At 36.6% G+C, this 25,462-nt stretch overlaps 1 protein-coding gene across 1 annotated transcript in view; it reads right to left on the reverse strand.

Annotated features, from left to right (window-relative positions):
• Positions 1-25,462, reverse strand: part of LOC149786089 (brefeldin A-inhibited guanine nucleotide-exchange protein 3-like) — a 142,521-nt gene that overhangs the window by 30,223 nt on the left and 86,836 nt on the right. Inside the window, exons 27-32 of the mRNA XM_089978114.1 lie at positions 21,306-21,592; positions 20,582-20,809; positions 18,585-18,755; positions 16,859-16,970; positions 4,715-4,943; positions 2,012-2,142 (exon numbers count right to left, since the gene is read on the reverse strand). Of these exons, the coding sequence (XP_089834240.1) occupies positions 2,012-2,142; positions 4,715-4,943; positions 16,859-16,970; positions 18,585-18,755; positions 20,582-20,809; positions 21,306-21,592 (1,158 nt within the window). The remainder of the gene's footprint in view (positions 1-2,011; positions 2,143-4,714; positions 4,944-16,858; positions 16,971-18,584; positions 18,756-20,581; positions 20,810-21,305; positions 21,593-25,462) is intronic.

Below are 25,462 nucleotides of genomic sequence, written 5' to 3' on the forward strand. Positions count from 1 at the left end.
GCTTCAAAATTATTTTTCTATCCATCATATTAATTTACAAACAAAATGTATCTTGTGAAAAAAGAAAAAAAACATCATGGTTGTAAAGAAAATTCCAGCCTCCTCCCCCAGGTTCAATGGTTGGTCCTTAACAACATTTCCATCACCTTTAAACCCTCCATTGAACTGTTAAGAGCAGTAAAGTCTGAATCTAGTTAAGATTATTCCATTGTCTAACAGATTTTGAAGCCAGAAGCTGTATTTTTTAATATAATGTTTATGTCTGAGTGATGTGATTATGTGAGTGAGTTTGTGAAGCTAAGTCTACCAACAATTTTTTAGTTTATAAATATATTGAATTATACAATGAAAACTGAAATTTTCTTTTCTTTTATTAAAACTTGAATTCCCAGTCATTTTCTGAGTCACATGCACAGCCCACCCCCAAAAAACAAAAACACTTTTTGAGTCTCAAAACCCCTCAACAATGTCTGGAAGATTGGCAGGTATATTTTCTCTCTTTCTCTCTTACTACCCTATCATCCTGGGCTGTCTATTTTTCTGAGTTCATATTTTAACAAGAGAAAACCTATAGTTCTTATTACAAAGTGACTAGTGAGCAATTATAATAAAAATCAGGCAAACCAGGATCATGGCAAAGACATACTACCAGCTTCATTCCTGCAATTTTGATTCTCTCAAAGATGCTTTAATATTCAAATTAGCTGAATGATTCACAACCCTGCAGCCATCAAATGCACAAATTGCAAGAAAATTGAAAGAAAAATTAAGTCACATTTTGTCCGCTGCAAACTTTATTTTTTTGCAATAACAATATGAAATTTTCAACTTTTCTGGCTACAGTACTGTGGCGCATTCTTCAAAATGTAACATTATGCTTGCCTTCTGCCCAAAGGTACATAACATTATTTATGTTTTTCATCAGGAGTTATAATAACAACTGTGCAATTTCTTACAAATGGGCTTGAAAAAATGCATAAAAATCTAGAAATGCAACAACTATCACCAAATGAATTAAAAGTTGTTAATTATACTAATGCTGCTTCAAAATTTATTTACAGCTTAAAAATATTCTCAAATAGGTTATCTTCATTTATAAAACCATCACCAAAAAATGTTAGGAATGCAGTTGCTAAATGTATTAAAAGGCATGTTTACAGAAGGTATGTGAATAATTGGCAATATTCTAATTATGCCTTACCCTGCAGGTGCCTCATCAGTAATCCTAAATGTACTGGAAAAAGGAGCAACATTTATACATATGACTATGAAAATGTAATCAATGAATATGCCAATTTAAATGTGCATTAGTTTTACACAGAATGTATGGTTTCTTTATGACATTGTGTCTTGACCAATTCAGTTGGTTAGACATTAAAGATACTGCTACCCATTTTATCTGTAAAGAATACTTAATATTATGCCATACGTTTCACATAGAAAGAAAATGTTGCTGCTAGACAGGGCGAATTCTGTATTTCAATACTAATATGATGGATCCATAGCAAAGAAAGAAATGTTAAAAGTCTACTTGCATCATCGTTATAACCTTTTCCTTGCAACTGTATAATGGGATAATTGGGCTAAGTGGGCATACGGTTGTTCATATGGCTGACATTTACCAAATATCCAAGTGCAAGAAAAGATGGCCAAGAATCTTGGTCAGTAGGATGTTTTCTGTTGAAATGTCTTTTAATATTGTTGATTGCTTGACTCGGTCTTGAGCCCTGCATGCTAACCACTGAACCACCGTGGCTCCCTCAGAAAAGTTTAAAATAGCAAATGTTGACTGATGTCACACAACACATAGTCGATGACATAAGCCAAGGTGCTGTGCCAAGTCATATGCTGAGTTGTAGTCCATGACATACCTAGACACAGGGTAATGACATATGAGACATGTACTTGGCTTCCAAAATGTAACACTTGCACAGGTGGCATGCTATATAATATTATGTTAGTATATTGCTGCCACAGGAACATACACTTCCAAAAGATAACCTGTTACTACCTGGACAGAATGTGATCAGGATTAAAGCTGTTCTCATGGCCTGGCGGGTAAATCAAGAACACAAAGGACTTGTCTTCCTCTGACTCAGGTTCTACTGATGCTGTATTCACTTGACTGTCCAACTGAAACACCTAGAAAGACAATAATATAATGTTAACTATGACCATCTTTTTCAGAGAAAGTCATATATTTAGAACAGAATCAATGACATGCTGAAGTCAAATTGTAGATGGCAGCTAGGAAGAAATTTTAATAAGCAGCAAGATAATGTACTATTTCAAACTTTCTAGCTCAATTTATTTCTTGAACAAGTTCAAAAACAGCAGCTAAACGATAACGACATTAGGCTGAGAGGCTTTAGCATTCATTCAGTGTTACTATTCATCAACAAATCTATGAAGCCACTAAGAAAGATGTCACAAAACATAGTTCATACAGCAAAATCAACCTACTTCATTACTAAGATCACTGAAAGTTCCATCAGCAAAGAGTTTTCAATACTATTAACAAGTTAATCTCAAAGAAAAAATGTACACCACTTCCAATGACCTTCTTTCCAGCTAACCTTCTAGACCAGTTTTCAATTTTTTTCTGAGACAAAGTGCAAACCATTAGAGATCAATCTGACAATGAATTCCACATTGACTCATCATCACCACACACACATCACCGCATAGAATTTGAAAAGCACCATTAAAAGCATTTCAACCTGGCTCTATAGATTTCTTAAATACATTCCTGATGAAGAGTGCACTAAAGTAATGTAAACTTAATTTATTCCACCATCACTGCTGCTCAAGTGCTTAGATTCAATACTGCCTTCAGTAACCAATGTTGTGAATACCTCTCTCTCATCACGTGAATTCCTGTCATTTTTCAAAACTGCCATTATAAAGCTGATGTTGAAGACACAGACACTTTACCCGAATGATTTAAAAAACTACTGCCCTGTTTCTAACCTCACATTCATGTAAAAAATCTTAAAAATAGTTGTTCTGTACCAACTTGTATCTTATCAGAATTTATATAGTCGTTTTAGCAATACACAGTCTGCATATTATCCTTGTCACAGCATTGAAACTGCCCTTCTGAAAGTAGTGAACGACCTCTATGCTTTGGACAGTGTAAAGATTACAGTCCTCACTCTCCTCGACTTATCTGCAACATTTGACACTACATACCATGATGTATTACTTCACTGTCTCCAGCATGTATTTGGTGTTTGTGACACAGCTTTAATATGGGCAAGTCATCCTTAGTCAAAAGGACACAAACTGTGTCTTGAAATGGCAAATCTTCCAGCCCAGTTCATCTATGTTCTGGTGTTCCACAGGGTCCTGTTCTTGGACCCAATCTCTTCATTCTGCACAATCAGCCCCATTAAGTGTCATGTATTGTCATCCAATGTCTCACCATCTGTACACCAATGACACCCAAATATACAAATCTTGTCAAACAACTTCAGTGTATGCCGCCATCCAAGGCACAGAGAGATGCATTTCCGATGTGAAGTCAATGAATGACAAATAGCATGCTGCAGATAAATGATAAAACTGAAGCCATTCTGATCACCCCGAAGACTTTCTTATTTCCATCCTTTATCTACAACAATAAGTATCAGCAATATTAAATTCACATAATCAGAAAAAAATCTAGGTGTCATTCTCAACAGTACCTTCTCATTACTCCAGGATGTCATGAGCATATGCATGGCTGCATACATGGAGGTGGGCCACATCAATTCCATTCAGAATTTTCTTTCTGCAGAAGCCACTAAAACACTTGTGTTCCTTAGTACATTTTAGACTTGACCTCCTGTAATTCTGGTTTATCTCATTATCTATTACAGAAACTTTAAAAAGTTGAGAACAGCTTTTGGACCATCTTTAGAGTACCAAGCTCTGACCAGTCCTCCCACCTGATTTGTGTCCTCCAATGAGTACCTGTTTATTCCAGAATCAAACGTAAAATATGTTGCCTATGTCATGTTTTGTTGACAGCCTCCAGTCCGAAATACCCATCTGACCTCACCCATGTGTAAACACCTTCTAGATATGTACACTCCACTTCTGACAGTATTCTCAATATATCAACTATCAAAAACAAGTCCAATGAACAACGTTCTTTTGCATACCAGGGCTCAGCTACCTGGAATAAACTGTCTCTTGAACTTGGACAATATGAAACTGTGATCTCATTTATGGATGCAATAAAAACTCACATATTTAGACTCCAAGAACAGATTTAAAACTTAACAATGTTTCTTTACCCTGAACTATTTCCTGCATACTTTTGTTTGTGATTTCATGGTATCTGTTTTTGTAATCTTGTCTATGTATATGTCGTTATGTGATTACTAATATTGCAAAGAGCATATAGCTTTTAAACATGAAGTGCGATACTAAGTCCTTATTATTAGCATCATTGTTAAATTCAAGAAATTGTATATGTGAAATGATACATTATTGTTAAATTCAAGGAATTGTATATGTGAAATGATACATTATTGTTAAATTCAAGGAATTGTATATGTGAAATGATACATTATTGTTAAATTCAAGGAATTGTATATGTGAAATGATACATTATTGTTAACAAACTATGTTCCTGGGAAGAAGAAAGTGCTTCTAATAGTCAAGTCACAAAATGTATCATCTTACAAGTACTAAGCTAATAGAAATAAGTATGGAGTAACCACATTACCTGCTGAGCTAAATGGCACATTCTGACACATTCCATTGGTGTGCAGTCTTTCCTTGTGGCCACCTTAACCTGACCGATATCACCATAAAAGTTTTCTGAATTAGCATGGAAGAGGAGCATCAGCTGGCGTAGTGGGTAGGTGGTAACTTTCAGGGCATTCTCAAGTCCATCCACAGCAATTTGCCACATGGTGTTTGTGAAATGGGCACCAGCACTAAGCAAAATATGTCTGGAGAAAGAATAGCATGTTGAATATTATATGTATTTATAACATTCAACAGCACATCATCATATTCTTGGCTATGCAGCACTGAGTAAAACTAGCTTGCAAAAATTACAATACCTTGCCAAAATCCCTAGGAAGCCAAACCCATCCAATCAAAAGTAAATATCCATAAGGACAAAAAATATAAAAGAGAAAGACTCCACCAAAAGGCATATAAGATAAATGTACAAAATGGTTAAATTGTTAAAATACAAGGTCAAAATGTTTCTGTAAAACTGCATTCTTTTAAAAACTTCAGTCTCAGTTGGAACACCATCACAGGATGCATTCACAGAAAATGGGTAACCTCCATTAGCTGCCTTTCACAACATGCAGGAGTGCATACAAGGTCTATTCTGCATCCTCAAACCCTGCAGGGGGAGAATGTGGAATGGGTTAATAAATTTAAACACTATGAAATTTATAATTGTAAACCATAACTTGATACGAATAGTGGAGTATGTATCCATGTTATGTGGTAGCAATTTATGGCTCCTAAGGACAATAATGGCTTTTGAGGAATGGACAAGAGATTCATCTTTTATCATTTTTTTGAATTTTAAAATCTAATAAATGACAAATTCCACAGAAATTATTTGTAATATGTTAAAGAAAGGAATCAGAAGCTCAGTAACTATAAATCAAGCCCATGATCAAAAGACAGCAGCAAAATATGACCTTGACCCCAGGGTCAAAAGGTGAAGCAAATACTTCACAGAAGGAGTAATTTAGATTCATGATGTTTCCTCCAGAGTATGAAGAAAATCCATCAAGGGTGTCAGGAAATATAAATGAAAAAAGTTTAACCAAAAGGAAAAGTAAGCCAAAAAAGGCCAAGTAGGCTTGATATTGCTAACGCATGTGACTGACATGTTAACATAAGGTAGCAAATTCTAGAATGAAATGTCTGGGACACTTAGTTGCTACACAGTCTATCAATATTCGTGTCTCTTATCTTCTTTTCTAGACCAAATTAAAAGATTAAAATATGTCAGGTTCTTCTGCTTTACATTAAAAGTAATTTTAAAAAAATATGCATGCATTTTCTTCATGACTGAAAAAAACCCAGATGTAACATGGCAAGTAATATTAGTTTTAATTCATTAATGTACATATAAACCATTATTACTCTTCTGCATGACTTAAGGGATAACCAAATGTTGCATGTGTGACTTTGATTGTGTGGATTTGGTTGCCATGGCTTTGATTTTTCATTCTTTCTTTTGTTTTGGGACACTTAATAAATTCTTTGTATATATGTCTGAACAGAGGAAAAGTAATTATGTTTTACAGCAGTTAGAAAACATGCAGAAAATATTGTAATTACTGCCTTGGCAGAAGACCCTCATGTATGCAACTAGCCTAGTATCAATCCATGCCCTTGTGAACTAGCCTCCAATTTAAAAACTGTTAATTACCCCACCTTTAAAGTACACATAAAAACACATATATTCTGTGTGTGTACACACACACAAACACACACACATACACCTACTTGTCACTATGAGAGGACTTTATTTATGTAGCAAACATGGATTCATGTCTGTAATTACCCTCTGTACTTACAAACCGGTTAGATGTCCACCTAGAGTAGCCATGCAGGCTCAAGTGGTTAAGGTGCTGGATTCATAACCATAAAGGAGTGGATTATATACCCCCAATGATCAGCCTGGATCAGCTATCAAATTTCTCAGCATGTTTTGTTAGGTCATGGGTTTCTTTGTATTATTATTAAACTTTGGAAGTGTTTCAGGTGAAAATCAAATTCAGCAATTTGTAAAAATTTATTAAAAGCTAAAGCCACAAAATATAAATTTAAAATAATTTCTGACTAACTGTGAATATATAAAATTCTATAAAAAAATACAAAAATGCATGTACATTTAATAACATAAGACATGCATTTCATGCACAATAATATGCCAATACCATTTCAAGGTTTTTAGTTGCTTTGTTTAGTTTTTGTTTGGCAATGAGAGTAAAGCCAAACCTTACTGGTGTGCTTCTTTTCAGACAGAGTCAACATCTACTTTGAATGGGCCAAGCCCTGAGTAAGACCTTAAAAATCCCCAATACAAGAATCTACCTTAATTACTGGAATGGACTCAGATATTAAAATCCAAATAATAAATACGAAAGCTAACCTGTCCCTGATATGTGGCAGGTTGTAATGGCCCCTGTCCCTGTTCAGCATTGTCTTTTTGTGTGCATGGATATAGGTAGATTCTCTAACACACACCCCGCCCTCTGCTCAAGTCAGGCTGGTTTTTGATCTAAGATTTTTACTGAGTCTCAAGATACAGTATGGCCAGGGCAACATTGCAGGTGTGATGTAATATCTCAAACTTGCTTGAACTTGGTCTTCTTTGTTCAATAAACCTTGCTTTCAATATCCTTTCAATTTCACCAATGTAGTTGTGATGGCACTGACTTTCCCCCTACCCTTGAAACACAATGTGATAGATAGGTCTACAAATATCTTTCCGACAACCTGCCACATATCTGGGACAATCTGTTAACATTGCTCACTATTCCCTCAGGTGGTGTTAACAGTCAGTAGAGAACAGATCAGTCTGCTGATGAAGTCCTTAGTAAGAGGACAAGACCTTCAGGTTAGCTTTCTATAGTTATTGTGTATGTGATTTAAAAGTTAAAACAATATCAAATATGAATAATACTACTCAGTTATGTTAATTTTATGTGTCAGAAATACAAAATACCTGGTTTGGCTGGGCAGAGCATGTTTATCTGTCTAAAAGACTATTTGCCTAACAATGATTATTTTGATTTAGAAAGATAATCCATAGGATATCAATATAGCAAATCCATTCAAAGGTTTACATACATTCCACTGTTTCCAAACTCCTATAATTTATTTTATCCACTTGCAGAGTCACATGTTGGAATTCTATTTTACAATCTGTCTTCAGATTTCAATTAGATATGGTTCAATTTAATACATAAAGTGTTGTTATTTTGCTGATTTATAAAATGTATTCTATTGAAATCTAGCATTCTATATTCTAAATCTCTTAGGAAACTTTTTCTGCATGGAGGCAAACTCTGCATAGCTCCAAATCTGTGAAGCTTCATTAGTCCTTATCAAAGATTACTTACCTTGCTTTAATAGCCAAACTGGCATGTACAAGATGCTTTCTGTTATGTATGGTGAAATTATATTAAATGGTTACAGAGAAGATGTCACTTCAAGTTTTTTTCTATGTTTAGTAATGACAGCCATATTTTATGGCAGTGTCTTCATAAGAGGATGCTTTCTGTGAAACTTTGTCAAATTCTTTTCAGTGGTTCTTGAGAAGGATGGTTTTGTGGCTTAGTGGGTTCGATTCCACTTTTCAGCAGATGACTGGCTATACATGGAGGTCAGTATATCTGATGGATGAAAAATACTGGGAAAGACCCTGGAAGAACCACCGCCAACCCAGGGGAAGCTACTGGCAATCTCTCTCACACACCCATGTTGGCCGAGCCTGAAATTTGAACCCACTTGGACAGACGTGAAATGTGAGTGATTGGTAAAGGTGAACACCTTCGACCACTTGGCCATCTGGGATCTCTCTTGAGAAGAAATCTTGTGAAGGCTTTTTTTATTTTTAGTAACCAGTGGCCACATATATGTTGGCAGGTTGGAAAACTTGAAAGATCATCTTGCCAAGATGCTTTCTGTTACATTTTGTCAAATCCTGAAAAGAAGTAACTTTCACAGACAGTATAAATTTAAAAGGTTTTCATGCCATGATGCCTTCTGTCAAATTTGGTCAAATTCTGTTGTTACGAGTCTATGCTCTTAAAGTAACAAAAAAGAGTGAAAAGCAGCAAGCTTTGTAAAATTCAACAATTAAATGATTTCCCTAGAATACAAGGTGAAAAATGAGGAAAAAAAGAACTTATGGTATTGTGAATTAAATCCCCCAAAAACCTTAGTTTCTGACACAAGTCCTAATAATTTAAAGTCCTGAATAAAATTCAGTAGAAGTCCAAAATAAATCCAAAGCTGAAGGTATTGATGTATCTGTTATAACCTGTATAAGGCTGATGTGTCAACAATCTTTTGTTGAATCACAGTACTATAATTCCAGGTTTGAATTCACAATAAATTCCAGTGAATGTCTCTGTCCAAGAATTTTATCAGAGTCCTATTGTATTTCCAGAGAAAATAACTGCTTGAATTCAATAATTTTAAGAAAAGAGATTCTAGCCCAAAATAATACTGGACACAACATATAATACAACTTGACTGTGCTGAACTTAAAGCACTAATGAAATTTCCTCTCAGTTCAAAGATTATATAGTTTTCTACTTGAGCTGAGGTCACAATTAGCATTTTCTATATATAAAAAAAACTATTACCTAATGGAAAATAACCTAGAATGATCCTGATGTTTACAAAATAAAAATATTACCGTATTTATCGCATATGTTGGGACACCGTATTTGTTGGGACACCATAAATTTTAAAAGTAATTTTTTTGTGCACTGTATGTTCTGGGATACATCTTTTTTCGAGTCGTAAGTTGTGGGACACCTTATAAATCATTCGAAAATTACATGTCGGAAATTGCAATCCAACTGAAATTTTATTTTTTAAATATAAAACTGTACTTCAGATAAAACTCTTTCATCCACTGCAGCAGCATCTCATCAACACAACCCTTCTCCTGCACACGTACGGTCTATGATTTTGGTGCATGAATACTTTTTTTTAACTTTCTCATACCGTGAAAAATTGTTGGAGGTAACACACCACCTGAAGTGGAAACTGCAAGAACAAAAGGAAGATTTTTTTCAAATCTGAACTAGTCTTGCTAATTCTCACACTTTTGATGCCCATCTTATCATCAGTCCATCCAGGAATGCGATCAAAGTACACTAGAGTTTCATCCATGTTAATGATCATATTGTCGGCGAAATGATCTGTTTCTCTTCTGGCCATCACGAATTCATCACGTGATTTTATTTTCTCCAAATCTTCTGGATGATGCTGGGTCATCGATGTTCGCGCACGAAGCACTATATTGTGCAACTTTAAAAACTGTTCCATTGTTTTACTTTATTGTCAAACTTTTTGTGAATACTGTTGAAAAGGAACCAAAGTAAGCTTCCATATCTTGGTCGTCTTTGTATATTCAAAGCTAAAAAAATAAATTGGCACACTTAAAAGAATCCAGTAGTTGGCATCTGAGGTCAGCTTGCTTTGCAATAAAATAACCATTGTATTGATATCCTTTAAAAAAAGTCGGCTTCCGAGTCCAAAGTCGGCTTCCAACGTCTGCTTGCTTTGTAATAAAAATAACCTTTGTCTTTGATGTCCTGTCAGCAAGTTCAAAGAAGTTTACTGCTGGCTGCCTGTTGTGTTTATTTACCACCAGGGCTTATGTGTGCTTGGCATCTTTAGTAATAATTAATACAAAGGTGCACTGATGTCTGCGGATAAATATTAATGATACTTATGTAACCCACGCTGGCGACAAGATTGTCATTTGCACTCAAGTGAATGTGTTTTAAAATAATGATTTTTATTTATAAGATACTGGCATACAGTATAGTTCTCTTCTGGCCTTAACGAATTCATCACAAGATTTTATTTTCTCCAAATATTCTGGGTGACGCTGGGTCATCGACATCTGTGCACAAAGCACTATATTGTGTCACTTTGAAATTTGTTCCATTGTTTCAATTTATTTTCAAAATTCCCGTGCATACAGTTGAAAAGGAACCCAAGCATGCTTCCATATCTCAGCCGTCTTTGTATATTCAAAAAAAAAAATAAAAAATCGGCTCACTTCACAGAATCCATAGTCAACTTCCGATGTCGGCTTGCTTTGCAATAAAATAACCATTGTATTGAACTCCTTTTCAAAATAAAGTAACCGGGGTCGGCTTCTGAGATCGCCTGATTTGTAATAAAAATAACCTTTTGTCTTTGATGTCCTGTCGGTAGGTTCAAAGAAGGAGTTAACTGCTTGCTGCCAGTCGTGTTTATTCACCACCAGGGCTTATGCGTGCTTGTTATAGTAAGGATAATTATGTAACCCTAGCTGGTGAAAAGATTGTCACTTGTACTCAAGTGAATGTGTTTTCAAATGATGATTTTTTTTGGCGAGATATTGTCATACAGTAGACCTGGATATAATTCAATCTTGATTATTTTGCACCCAACACCGTGTCATGCGTGAATGACGTCTTCAAGATATCAGTTGACTATTTCCCTCTTGCATACGATTTTGTTGGCTCCAGTTTTCAGTCGGATAACATGTTCAAACCTTTGAGCACAACCACACACAATTGTTTCTCTGTGTTCATGTCAATGATCAACATGGTGTGTGGTATCGGACATAATTGATACACGCTACATTATGGAAGCCTACGCTACTTACACGGATTTCGTGAAAATGTTTTATTCTTTAATGCTCATGTTGAAAAAAAAGAATAAATGATAACAACACAAGGTTAGTTTCTTTCTTTTTATAATCAATTAAGTGTTTTATTTATCTATTTTATTGTGACGTGCAGTTGGGGGGGGGGGCACAAATGCATTATCAATTTATTTTGTTCTTAAGTCTTGGGACATGTGACCAAAGGGAAAAAAAATGTTTCACCATAAGTTCTGGGACAGGAAAAAAATAATTATTTTATTGTGTCCCAACATATGCGGTAAATACGGTAGTTATTATTAGAAACCAGAACCTGGACTCTGTCAAATACACTAAGGAAATTTCAAAACCTAGACCTAGACCCAAATAAAGATATTTCCTTCTATTAATAATAATTCTGATTTTAAACCCATACACAAAGAGAATAATTTAGCTAAGTATTAGTTGTTTACAGAATAAATTAAAAAAGGCCAATTCAGGTGAATCAGAAATGAACTCAGTTTTGGACAAGGTCAAGTCCAACATACAATGTTACATTACAATAGCATGTAATAAAATAAATTTTAAAAAAAACACAACCCTAACCAGCAATGCAGATTAAATATACATAACACTGAAGCACAGTTTGAATGAAAAGTTTCAAAGTTTGTCTATTTTTAGTACTGGTGACCATATTTGATGGCAAATTCACATAATTTAAACATTTTCAAAGAGTTTCATGCCATGTTTGAAAGCAAATTTTTTAGCAAATTATGTTTCTCTGAGAATACTTACCCAATCACATTACATTAGGAATATTAGCCTACTACCTTGCGAATCCAGCCCTACAAAAGACAAAAATTATCTTATCCTGTCTATTTTTAGATAGACAAAGGGCAGTAACTCTTGCCCATTACTCCCATTGATACCACCAGGTGTTGCCAGTTTTTAGCTGAGCGAGACATTAATGTGGATGCTCACAATACGAGTGGTTGGGAGGGTGTTTAATGTGATTGGGTAAGCATTCTCTGAGAAACATAATTTACTAAAAAAATTTGCTTTCTCCTTCGAATATGTTCCCAAATTGCATTATGTTAGGAGAATAATAGGAGGAGGGGATGCTAAGCATTCAGCCTTGACCTCAGGTATCCTTCTGGAGATTGAGTGGCTGGATTCCCCATATGAAGATAACCCATTCTCTTGATGACCCAAGCAACACAGCCCAAGATCCCTTGATCTTAGGACTCATATATATGGCTAAGTATGAGCAAGAGGTTCAAACTTGTGTGAGTTGAGCCAAGTTAGAACCAGGACAAAGTACATTTTGGAAATAATGCTGTAGATTTTCGTTGCTGGAGATCAAAATTAGCCAACAGATCTGAGAGATCTTTATCATGTCCAATGTCATATCTGCCATGATGATGGAATGTGTCTGAGATCATGGATCGATAGCCTTTCAGGGTTCATAGAGAATTCTGAATGAAAAATTTAAAGACTTTTCCCAAACTTTCAAAGACCACAAACCTAGATTTCCAAGACCTATTTTCGCTAACATTTTGTATACAAGTTATGTTATATGAGAAAACAATGAATGTAAAATACTACAAAATTGTTTAATGATGAAATTCAAACTATAATTAATCAAAAGAAAGAAACCAGGAAAACTTGACTACATCTGATTCTAACAACCTTGGACAAAGAGCCAGATAAAAAGGTCAGCCAACCGAGGGACTGAGGAATGCAAGGGACAATGTGTTGGGTTTGGCACCAATTCCTAAACACATGCCACTGCCCTTGTATGCCTTCAAGAGTGGAAGCCTTCTTGCTCTCGAGAATCTCTCTACAATTGAAGGTTTGAACTGTTTGCCTCACAAGGCTGACCTGATAAGAGCCAAGTGTGCAGATGAAGATGGTCTGGGCAGGGATGGAACACCCTTGACCGCAGATGCATGAGGACAATCTGATTAGCAGGGATCTTGAGTAGATCAGTAACCCAGGACTTGTCCCACCTGAGAGGGGCAATCAGAATCATTTTGCAATATTAACCCCGTAACTTCTGTATTCATTTTGGTATTATGACTGTATGAGGGTAGGTAAAGGCCCCAAACACCTCCCAACTGATTGACAGCACATCCACGGCCCAGGCTTCTGGAACAGGAGAGACAAAGGAGGGCAACTTGTGGTTCCACCTTGTTACAAAAAGATCATTGGTTGCCCCCAGAAGGTGCAGATCCGGGCAAAGATCGCTGGGTTGAAAGACAACTCTGTGTGAAGGACCTGGCATCTCCTGGATATTGTGTTGGCCAGGACATTAAGCCTGCCAGGAATATGTCTAACTGCTCACTGATATGGAGATTGTCACATTAGTGTGAAAACTGCCATACCAGGACACACAGGTCGGGTGATTTGGTGCCCCCCTGTTTGAGGAGGTAAGTCACCACTGTCAAATTATCGGACATGATGAGGAATGTTTTGCCTGAGAGTTGATCTTCTCAGATGTGAAAGGCCTTGATGACAGCCTTCATTTCTAGGATGCTGATGTGTAGAGGTTGCTCCTCTGGTTTCCACTTGCCGCCTATGTGTGGTAGTGAAGTCCTGCAACAGGTGGGCACCTTAACCGTGCATACTGGTATCAGTGCAAACTGTTATTTCTGCTTGGGACTTCTCCAGATGGATTCCCTTGGACAGCCAACTTAGAGTGCCTGGATCATGAAAAATGTATAAAAGCTAGAAGGATTGAATCTCATGCATGATCCAGATGGGTTGATCGAGGGGATCTGAGTAGGGGCACCACTGAGCCAGCAGTGACATCTGTAAGGGGCGCATAAAAAGGTATCCAAGTGGGATCAGGTTTGCCGCTGCATTGAATGAGCAGAGGAGATGCAAAAACTATCTCACTGAAATCCAAGGTTCACCAAAAACAGACTTGACCAGTTCTATTATTTTGTTGATGCAGACACGAGGGAGCCACACAAGATTCCGGTTGGTGAAAAACTCTATGGGGAAGTATGTCAATGTTTGTAGTTGGGATGTTAAAAGGTGGAAAAAGTTTCTTTCCACCTCTGTATGAATGCCTCCTAGTAGACTGTTGCCTCCTGGTAGTGGCTTGGGACTAGTACTAGGGAAAATCATGCTGGGAGAGACCCTTGTCTCTGGACCATTGAGCATCCTTTCACATGGACAAGGGCAGAGGGGTCCAAATGCCCATGTGGGAGGTAGTGGTAAATTGGAAGGGTAGCTCCTGCACTGCCTGCCTCTGAATATCTTCAATTCGTCCTCCAAATATCAGCGGAGACCCAAAAGGAGTCTTCTGTAAAGCATGCGCACGGTACGGTTTAAGAGGAGCCAACCACAGACACACATCACAATGGATAAGATCAAGATTGGCCAAAGCCATCAAAGCATTGGCCATATTATGGTGAGCTGCTTGATTAATGACACAAGCGATTCTAGCCATCGCCTCCCACGCGTGGCTATCGTCAGATCGTTTGGCGAGTTGAAAGATTGCCAGTGAGGCCAAGTCTAACATGGAGGATACTGCCACTATGTTCCAAACCAGCTTCAAAATGGCATGGAACACATTCTTATATACTTTGTAAAACAACGGAGCCAACACGTGAATAGCTGCCATATTCTTGTCAAACGTCGGACAGTCCATACTATAGGCGTTGGAGTGTGTCTCATACCAGCATGAGGTAAAGTTCGCTGGAACCTGGCTTTCTGAAAAGAACACCTTTGAGTTGCCATGGTCGCCAATTCTAACTGAAAGCCGGTTGTTAATCTATTTGATCTTTGCTGATTGAGGAAGAAGCTGGAAAGATGGTGTCTCCCTCTCTTCCACAACATCCACCAATGCCTTGACAATGTATTCTTATGAGGTGGGAGGGGGTGTGGGGCACTCTGAAGTGGCCAGTACCCTACAAATTTCCTCGATGGTAGCTTCAAAGCTGAATTCGGTCTGATCCATAGTTGGGTCGACATAAGACAAGTTTGTTGGCGACTCAGCACACTCACTTTAAGCTGGGTCCTCATCCGGCTTGGCTCCAAGCTCGGTATAACACATGCTGGGTGGCACTGATGAATCCATTTGGTGGTATCTCTCCAAAATATGAGCTCTCCCTTGAAGATAAGCCATGAGTAATCTAATATCCAGCATTGACGGAACTGCCGGCACTGTTGGCCTTTCCAGTAGTACCGGTTGGAGAAAGCGGTGTGAGATCAACCCAGTGATTTGCTGTATATATGTTGGCCCTGCCAGTCCATGTGCCAGTCTCTCCAAAGTCGTTTTTGAATGGGCAGATTTCTCATAGAAATCGCCAGTGAAATATGGATATGTTGCCTGCTGCTCAGCTAAATGTACGGATCCCCATAAACACTGTATAGTTGGCCCATTCCGGCCAAGCAGTCTCCATGCTGGGGCAGCAGGACTGCTGGCAATGTCGGGGCAGATGCTGGTGTCAGCTGGATGTCTGGTGTCAGTGCAGCAGTATTATTATTATTTGAGTCCAGCTGATCTGTTGTTAATCCCATGCACCCCGACATACCGGCCTGAAGGCCATGCTCGAAGGCTTACTCCATCTGGTTTGCTTACACTTGGGGGAATATTCCCCATAAGTATCCATAGGAGAAAACGATGGGAAGAGAGGGATAATTTGCTTTGATTGATGGAGTTGCATCTTTGTCTGCTGTTCCACATGATGCATCTTATCCAGCAACGGGTATTCCCTTCCTTTATCCTCTCCGTCCCTAGCTGCATATGTCAGTTCCGTGTGATGAACCTTACTGTCCTACACAAGGGTTGTTAAAGGTAAAAGCACTGCATGTTCACTGCACGACAGTGAAGCTAAAAACTGGCAACACCTGGTGGTATCAAGGGGAGGTAATGGGCAAGAGTTACTGCCCTTTGTCTATCTAAAAATAGACAGGATAAGACAATTTTCATCTTTTGTAGGGCTGGATTTGCGAGGTAGTAGGCTGAACATAATGTGATGTGATTGGGGAACATATCTGAAGGAGAAATTTGGTCAAATTCAGATGAATGGTTTTGGAGGAATTGTAAGTAATAACTGTGAATTGATGTTGGATTATGCACTAAACACAATGGATAATACACAATGGACAATAGACCAACACTTGACCTTATGGCTAGGTAAACTAATGAAAAAAACTTAACCAAAACCATAACAAACATTTTTAATGACTCTGACCTTGACACCAAGTAATGATTCGTCCCTTGCATGATGAGCCTCTACAAAGAAGTTTAGGAAACGTAAGCTAATAAATTTTAAAACATTAAACCTTAACAAATTTTAAATGACTAAGACCTTGACCCCAAGGTAAAAGGTCCAAGCATGCATGTTATACAGTGGATTAACTTTGCACTGATTCATGCCAAGTCTAATGTGAATCTTTTAATGCATTCACTGGAAGTAAACCCACAAAATTTGTGAATTTTATATAATTTTTAAAGCTATTGATATACAATTTAAAAATATATTCCACAATGACCTGATACACGAACATCCCAATCTAGAGATCACTTCTATTGGCTGTGCCACACACTCTGTCAGCACAAGCAATAGTTGTTTCATGACCGTCTCCATGTGCAAGCTTGTGTCCTCTGTAATGGAAGAAAGACATTAATGGAAGAAAATTGGTTATTGGAAAATTGTAGAACCTGTTACCATTTATCTTTAAATTTTTTGACCATTAAGAAATAGACATAAACAAGCAAACATATTTATGCAGGTCCAGAAAAGGAGAATGTAATAATATTTCAAACCAATTATATCTTAATTCAAGTAAGTTTTCTTAAATGTCTGAAATATATTTTGAACATCTAAAATGTCAGATACTAATAATACATATTTTCTTGTAAATTTGTGATATTATAGACCCATGAAAAGCATCAGTGAACTGCATCAGGGATTTTTTATATGGCTTAGATTTTGTCTTCATACTTTCATAGTTATAACATGGAAACAAAATATTTTATCTAAAATCCCTGACATGGTTAACAAAAATAAAACTTAGTAATATAATTATAATACTAAGTGTCAGTATGCTTTTAGATGACAGTGGAATCTTGTTCAAAATATTTAAATTTTTTAAAGATCTTTGAAATTTAGATTTCAAATATTTCTTTCCTACTAGAATAATCTTTGCATCATGGTTCATTATACTTGTCAATTAAGCACTTCAGAAAAATGTGTAAGTTTAATAAGCTTGTCCTAAGATACAATCATACCAAGTTTTATCACAAATGGTTCAGTTGTTCTGGAGATGTTGAAATAAGTCCATATGGTTGCATGAGATGTCACATTTATTGCAAGGAAAGCCACTTTCGACAACAGTTTGATAATTCATGTCCTAAGAAACACTCTTACCCAGTATGATCAAAATGAAAATTGGTTTTCTAGCTGGTTACTAAGAAAGCGCCGCTGACTCTAGGACACCAACCCCCAAAATGAAGTTGGATAGAGCAAGTCCTAAGAAACATTTCTACCAAAATAGATAAAATCTGGCTCAGCTGTTATGGAGAAGGAGAAGTTGATAGTTCCAGTTTGGTTGATATAGAAGCTTGAGAAGCTACCCTGGACAACATTTTGTCTTAAGAAACACTCCTACCAAGCTTGATCAAAATTTGTTTTCTTAAAGTTAAAAATAGCTTTTCCATCCAGATGGCGAGAAGCCACACCACAGGTAGTGAGCCACCCAATATATAAATTTCACAGTGAATGTTCTAACAAATATGTCTACCTACCAGTAGCTTGATCAAAATTGGTTCAGTCATTACAAAGAAGCTGATAACTGGTTTTCCAACTGCTTGCTAAGAAAGCCACACTTATTGCTAAGGGAGCCACTCCAGACAAATTCTTGACAGATCTTGTGCTAAGGGACATAACATATATAAAAACTATGTAAGCCATTCTAGAGAAGAATTAAAAATACAGGTTATCCATTTTGTGTGCTATGTAAACCACATTGTTGTTAGGAAATTCACCATAATCATAATTTTGATAGAGCATGTCCTGAGGTACATACCAAGTTTTATTTAAATGGCCCAACAGTTTCATACAAGAAGTATAAATTAGCAGTGTTGATGGATGGCTCATGCAGGATGTAGGACCACAGCATATATGTCTTTAGCCTTATGGCCAGGTGAGCTAGATATTCTCAAATGATTCATACATACTGAAAAAGCTTAATCTACTAGGCAAGTAGGTGTATCTACCAATGAATTCTTTAATGAAATCCACAAGAATATCAGTAGTGTGGCCACAGCACTGCTTAAAGTTGGTAGCACCTGTCTCCCAAAATCCGTACTTATGTGAACCCCATCGCAGCCATGATTGCAGCATGGGAAGAAGTAGGTGATTCACACAGCTGATGGCAAAATGGGGACCTAATTTCAAATGAAACAACAACATGCATTAAAACTGCAATATATAATATAATTACAATCAAAAGGAACATAGATGCATGAATGTATTTTTTAAGTATTTCAATAAACAAAAGCTGTATATACATAAATATTTTTTTTCCTTCATTAATATTGGATATACTGCATCATGTGGTACAAAAACATTATATTTTTACAAGTGTAATATATATCTAGTAATAATGCAGGAAATGAAATTATCTTTCATCTGAATCAAAGCTTTCATAATTACATTCACTCTTCAGCACAATACTGCCATCCTCCTTTTGACAAGTTCACCTAAATTTCATTTCCTATTATTTGGATATCATAAAAATATCAGCAATTTGGGAGAATGGTAGGTTAGTGATAATCTAATGCATTACAATACAAAATGTTTGACATTTTATAAACTATCCTATCTGACTACAAAAGTAAATCCAACTGATTAAAGCAGCACACTGGATTTTTACATTAAAAAACATAACTTCCTAAAGAAGCAAATGGCGGGGAGTAAATAAATCTCTAGCCAAAAATTATTTCCATGCCTGAAAGGTAATGCAGTTTCTACTTAGTGCACAAGATTCCAAATGCTTGTCTTATCTTACTCCAGTTATAACTTATACAGGCACATGCACTTAAGTGTCACATGGGGTGATGGGAAATCTGCACATGTGAAAATAAAATGATATATTTTTCACACGGAAATACGGGAATTAAAAAGAAATATGAAAACTATTTCATTAATAAATGTGGTGTTGCACACAACATCCATACAAATGAAAATATATGAATATGTGACCATGTAAACACTAAAAAGTATAGCACTGTGTAGAGACCATTTCATGTATTCTGTGAATATTTAGTTTCATTACAAAATGCTCAAATCATTACAGCAGGATTTCAGTTTCATTAATAAAAATTATAATCATATAATGCAGCACTGTGATGGCTTGGATGCCTGAAGAATTCTTTTACTATTGTTACAAGTATTTAATTCAGTGTAACAATCTTTAAGGAAGATAACTATATAAGGGCTAATTATTTCCCTAATTTTATGCTGCCTCCCAGGAAATATAACAGTTGCTCTCAAATGCCAGTGAATTACAATTATGTTACTAATTATACTAACAGCTAAGTTTGTTACTATTATTAGTAATACAAACTATATTTAGTAACTAAGAGTGGGTATTATGCCATATATATATATATATATATATATATATATATATATATATATCTCAATGCCAATGGTAATGAGGTTTAGGCATGACAAAAAGCTCCATATTTTATTTTACTCTTACAAAGATGTATTTCTTTGTGTTTCAACTTTACTATAATAATGCTTGAGTGTGAGGTTTAGTTTTGGTAAACATATCAATTCTTATGTCTTAAAAAGACAAAAGATTCTAAAATCTTTTCTATGTAATTTCTTTGTCATGTTTTGTATTTATTTTCTGCAAACATACTCAGGCAAGACAGCTTTTGTAAATCTTTCCATATTACGGGCAGGCTTTTTCCAAAAACATTTTTAAAAAAATACATTTCTTATTACCGTAACACCATTTAGCAGTATTATGGATTCATTTAATTGCTTGGTTGTCATGTTTTTTAAGTTTCTGCAAAACACTCCTATTTTGGTCAGGATCTGAATTCATTAATATGCCCTTTGATGAGGATGAGGTCTAACTTTCTTCACAGTTGGATCATTATGTTAGGTCTGTACATATAACCGTTTGTAGCAATCATAAAATCAATAAAAACTTGTACGCCACAAATAAAGGTGAAATCACAGTATTCTATACAGTTACCTGGCACTTTTGACACTGATTTAAGCAGTTCAAATAATGTCTCCATAGTCTGGGGTTGGTAAGACTTTGGGCATGCAGATAGGGCACCAGCAAGACCTTCTAGGAGAAGGTACCACACATTCAGGATCCCTGTTTTGTTATCCAGGTGCTCAAATGAGAAGATACTGGACCTGTCAGGTTTATATGTCTGGTGTGAATTTTCATTCAGCTTGTTTTCCACTGCATGACCTAAGAATCGAGAAGGAAGACTGTTTTAGATGGTTTTAATTAAGCTTGCACCAAATTTGATTTCAATCCATTAAGTTCTTCAAAAGTTAATATTAAGTGGGAAAAAAAGTGAATAATCGGCAATAAATCACCTACATTTCTTCTTTTATAGAAGGAGGTGCATATTGAATTTGATCTTGGTCTTTTGATATCAAGCTTATGAACAAATCTGGTTTCAATCCATGACATCTTTCAAAAGTTACTGAGCAGAAATTAAATTTGTAATGTGTGAACTGCTGCAGAAGATAGATAGCTGTGACAGATAGACACTGGTGATACTATATAAGCCCCTTCCACAGAATATGGCAGGGGCATAGATAAGCATAGGAATGCCTGGATTTTGTTAATTTTCAAACAAATAGAAAGCTTAAGTTAACGCAGCATGGCAGTATTAAATGTCAATAACATACCCATTATCTAAGTTTCCCTGCAAAACAGATCCTTGAATTAGACTCACCTGTTGGATGAAGCTTTTCTGACAGAACTCCTATTCCTGAATCTGTTGAGGCAAGACTTCCACAATCAAATAATTTCTCCTCATCCACAATCTGAGACAACTCTACAGAGTGGTCAACTATTGATTCTGACTTGGACTGGTCTTCAGTTTGCTTGCCATTTGGTTTGGTTTCTGGATTCTCACTGTCAGAGTCTGAGTCTTCTTGTGGAAAGAAGCTGGAGAACTTTTCAAAGTTCATATTAGGGATGATAGGATCCACATTTCTCCCCGGTGAATTTATTTGTATCCTGGATAATTTTAAGTTAACTATACAGATTAGAATGCATGTGTAAAGGTACTAAAAAGATAATGTCATTTATATAACTTGTATCACACAGGTTCATACAGAATACAGAAAAATGCTGTGCAAAGCAATTATATTCATCAAGTACTGATATGTTAAATATACTGCATTCAGGTATGCATTTGTTCACACTTTACATGTAAATATGTTCAAAATCTTATGTATACACATATATCAACAATAGTTTTAACCTCTTCCATTTCATTTAATAGCATGGGAAGAAATAAATGGGAACTACTAATTAATTCACCTGTGATATGTGCTACAGCATAGTTTCCTTTACCTACTATTATTATATTGCAATATTAAAATAGTTAACTCCAACCCTTAGAATGTGCCATAGCTAACTCAAAATGGCTATTGGGCATAGAAAATAAAGTTCAAAATGGCTATCAGAACAATGCAATGAAAATCAATTTTTGACACAGAACACATTTCTTCCATAATACACACCCGATCACAATATATTTACTTAGAAATCATTCCATTACCTTGCAGATCCAGCCCTTCCAAGCAAAAGATGATGTTAACAACATTTTTGGACTCATTTAAGCGTTAAAAGTGCAAAAATTGTATCTGCTGTTAGAAGTACAAATCAGAAAAGAATGTCTTCCCTCGGATAGGCAGCAAATCATGTCAGTTACTACTGGATTGGTAGTGCCTACTCTTCCAGGTATTAACAGCAGGGAGGGCTTGAGGGCACGCCCATATTATGACTGGGTAAGATCAAAGAAGTATTTCACTTAAAAAATTGGTTTCTTCTTCAGATATATTACCTGATTATAATACATTAGGATAATAAAAGATGGAGTGAGTTACATACCCTTACCTTGATTTGGCCTTGGACAAGGTATTTTAAGGTAAGTAGCAGCTTTGAGTCCCATGTGAGATATGGGCAAATGATAGATTGATGAAAAGATGGAGTTTTTAAAAATCCAGCAAAGTAGAGATGGCATCATTATGATGCTGCTGAAAGACCTGGGAAGGTAGCTGTTGAAATGCTGATAGAGGTCCTACCAGGTTGAATTTAACCTTCTGAAATGAAAGGACTTTCAGGCAGAAGCTGAATATTCTTGTATTATACTTCCATACAACGGCTTGAATGTCAGACAGAGCAGTTTCACTTGACTGCTTGGATGGTAGCAACTGCTCTGAATATTCTTGTATTAGACTTCCATACAACGGCTTGAATGTCAGACAGAGCAGTTTCACTTGACTGCTTGGATGGTAGCAACTGCTCTGCCATCATAAGCAAATATACACAGGAAATTTCTTTGGTGTTGGCTTAATTGTTTGTAGGCTGAATAAATAACCCAATGAACCCATGACAAGAGTCTGAGTGGTAATATTGTCCTTTCCTTGTTTGAGTGGTAACAACAAGCAAGTCCTCTATCATCTTATTAGCTCAGTAAATTTCAGGTACCACTTCAACAACCTGGTGGGGTCCTAAAGCCACCCGTATGAAGATGGGTCAACTGAAGACAAAAGTTTCAAAATTAATAACTAATTTCTCATGGGTGGAAGTCTGTTCTTCTCAACAAAACTATGCAATGTCATAAAGACACCAAGCCAATATGGTATAACTACATAAGTTCAGGTTAAACAATATGGCATGAATCCAATGAACTCTGCCTATGTGACTAGGAAAGAAGTTTTTATGAGAGGTATTATCAGTGAGGCTTTGGACAGTAGTTCAAACAGAGACTTGCTTAGCCACATCAAAATTTAAGGTAGGCTCTATTTAAGACAAAGGACCAAGGTTTTTGATTGACAAGTTGAAATTGGCTAGGAGGTGGGACAAGTCTTTTTTCTTGCTTATGTCTTCTCTTCCATGATGATGGAACACATACAAAAATTGGAATGATAGCCAGCGATCATGGTCAGAGCAAACTCTTCTAAAAAATCTAAAGGAAGACATTTGTGATTTGTGGTAGAGAGGTTTTAAGGCATCAATACCTTAATAAAGTTCCTTATATATTGCCTTCATAGTTCTAGATTTTACTGAAAGTAAATTATTCAGTAAATTATGTTTTTCCTAGAATACTCACCTGATCACATTAACATTAGGAATATAAGCCCTACTACCTTTTGAAACAAGCCCTCCAAAAGATGAAAATTCGTCTTTTCCGTCCATATTATACAGAAGATGGGCTATACCTTTTTGCCCATGACCTCCTTTTGCTGCCAACAAGTGGTGCTAGCTTTAAGATGAGTAGAACAATGTGTAACAGGATGCTCACATTGCAGGGAGGATGGGAGGATATTAAAGTAATATGATTGGGTAAGCATTCAAGGAGAAGCATAAAAGCATAATTCACTGAAAAATTTGGTTAATTCCTTGAATTTGTTCCCTGACCAAATTAAAAAATGGAGAACAGGTAATTGTGAGTCAAAGGAATGATGTTATTAACTTAGCATCAGTCCCTGAAAACATGCCACTTTCCGATGTAAACCTGGAAAGCGGAGGGCCTTCTTGCTTGGGTAATTCTTTCCACAACTGAAGGACTGAATTAATTATTCTGCAAGGCTCTCTGAACAAGATCCAATTGTGAGAGAGAAGATTGTCTGGGCAAGGATGGGACACACAAGTCCGAAGCTATTTGAGAAGATTTGGCCTGTGAGATACTTGCATCTGTACAGATGGTCAAATCTGGTTTTGGCTGTTTGAGAGGCATTCCTGTCATGAGCCAACCACGGTTGTGACACTGGTCCAGGAATGATACTATCTTTCTCACTATGCCGATCTTTTGATCAAGCAGCTCAGAAAATGGGCACCATTAAGAAAGGCAATCCAGTGGGATAAGATCTACTCTGTATAAAACAATCTGAAGAGTTGCTGAAATGCTCTGGTTGTGATCTATTTCTTGATGGAAACTGATACTGTGAGGATGACAATTTGGGGCAAATGAAGGTGGGGAAGATGTACCAGGTTGAGGTGTGTGAGAATTCCATACCCAGATGGACAAACTGATGGAATGGACAAAGACTGGACTTTCTGACTAATTAGAAAACCTACATGATGTAAAAGGGATATGAGATTGTTCCTTCCTTTGGCTAGAAGCAAACTGGCCATATGTTTCTTGAGGATGTTGTCCAAAGTAGATAAAGTCATATGAAACAGGGAAACAATACAGCAGAGCAGTTTTGTAAAGACCCACAGCCTTATGTTCAAGCCAGGAGAGAGCGTGAAACTGAAAACAATTCCCATAATATGCAAACTACATGAATTTCCAAGATAAGAATGTGAGAATATACCTCTGTCACATTGAGACAGATGGAAAATTTGGATGGATGGAGAGATGGACCGATCATGCCATCTCCATCTTAAATTTTGGAGGAAGTATAAATTGATTTAGATGACTGAGGTCTAGGATGGGTCTGAGCTTGCCTCTGGTCATCCCGACCATAAGAAAGTTTGAAGGAAAACTCAAGAGATTGTGGATTCCCAACAATTTCCACCAACCTTTTCTCAATGAGTACCCACATCTCTTGTTGCAAAAATGTGTCCTTTACCAAGCCCGTTGGTACTTCTGTCAAAAATGGAAAGGATGAAAGGGGAGGGGGTTGGTAAAATGAGAACTGAAGAATTTCTGAGACAATTTGGATCATTCACTTGCCTGTCAGAAAGAGACAGATCAAATGCTGTCTGAAAAAGAATAGTCAGGTACTGACTGGAAAGTTCTCTGTGGGTTGGCAAGGATAAAATCAATGGTGAGGGAACTGAGGTGTCAGGGTAGAGAAACTTTGTTGTTAATCCTCTTGAGACAACTGCCTCCAAGACTGATTAGCAGGTTGTCTCTATGTATAGCATTGG

This window comes from Sinohyriopsis cumingii, chromosome 12 (assembly GCF_028554795.1).
Source record: "Sinohyriopsis cumingii isolate HCF-2022 chromosome 12, ASM2855479v2, whole genome shotgun sequence".
Lineage (NCBI taxonomy): Eukaryota > Metazoa > Mollusca > Bivalvia > Unionida > Unionidae > Sinohyriopsis > Sinohyriopsis cumingii.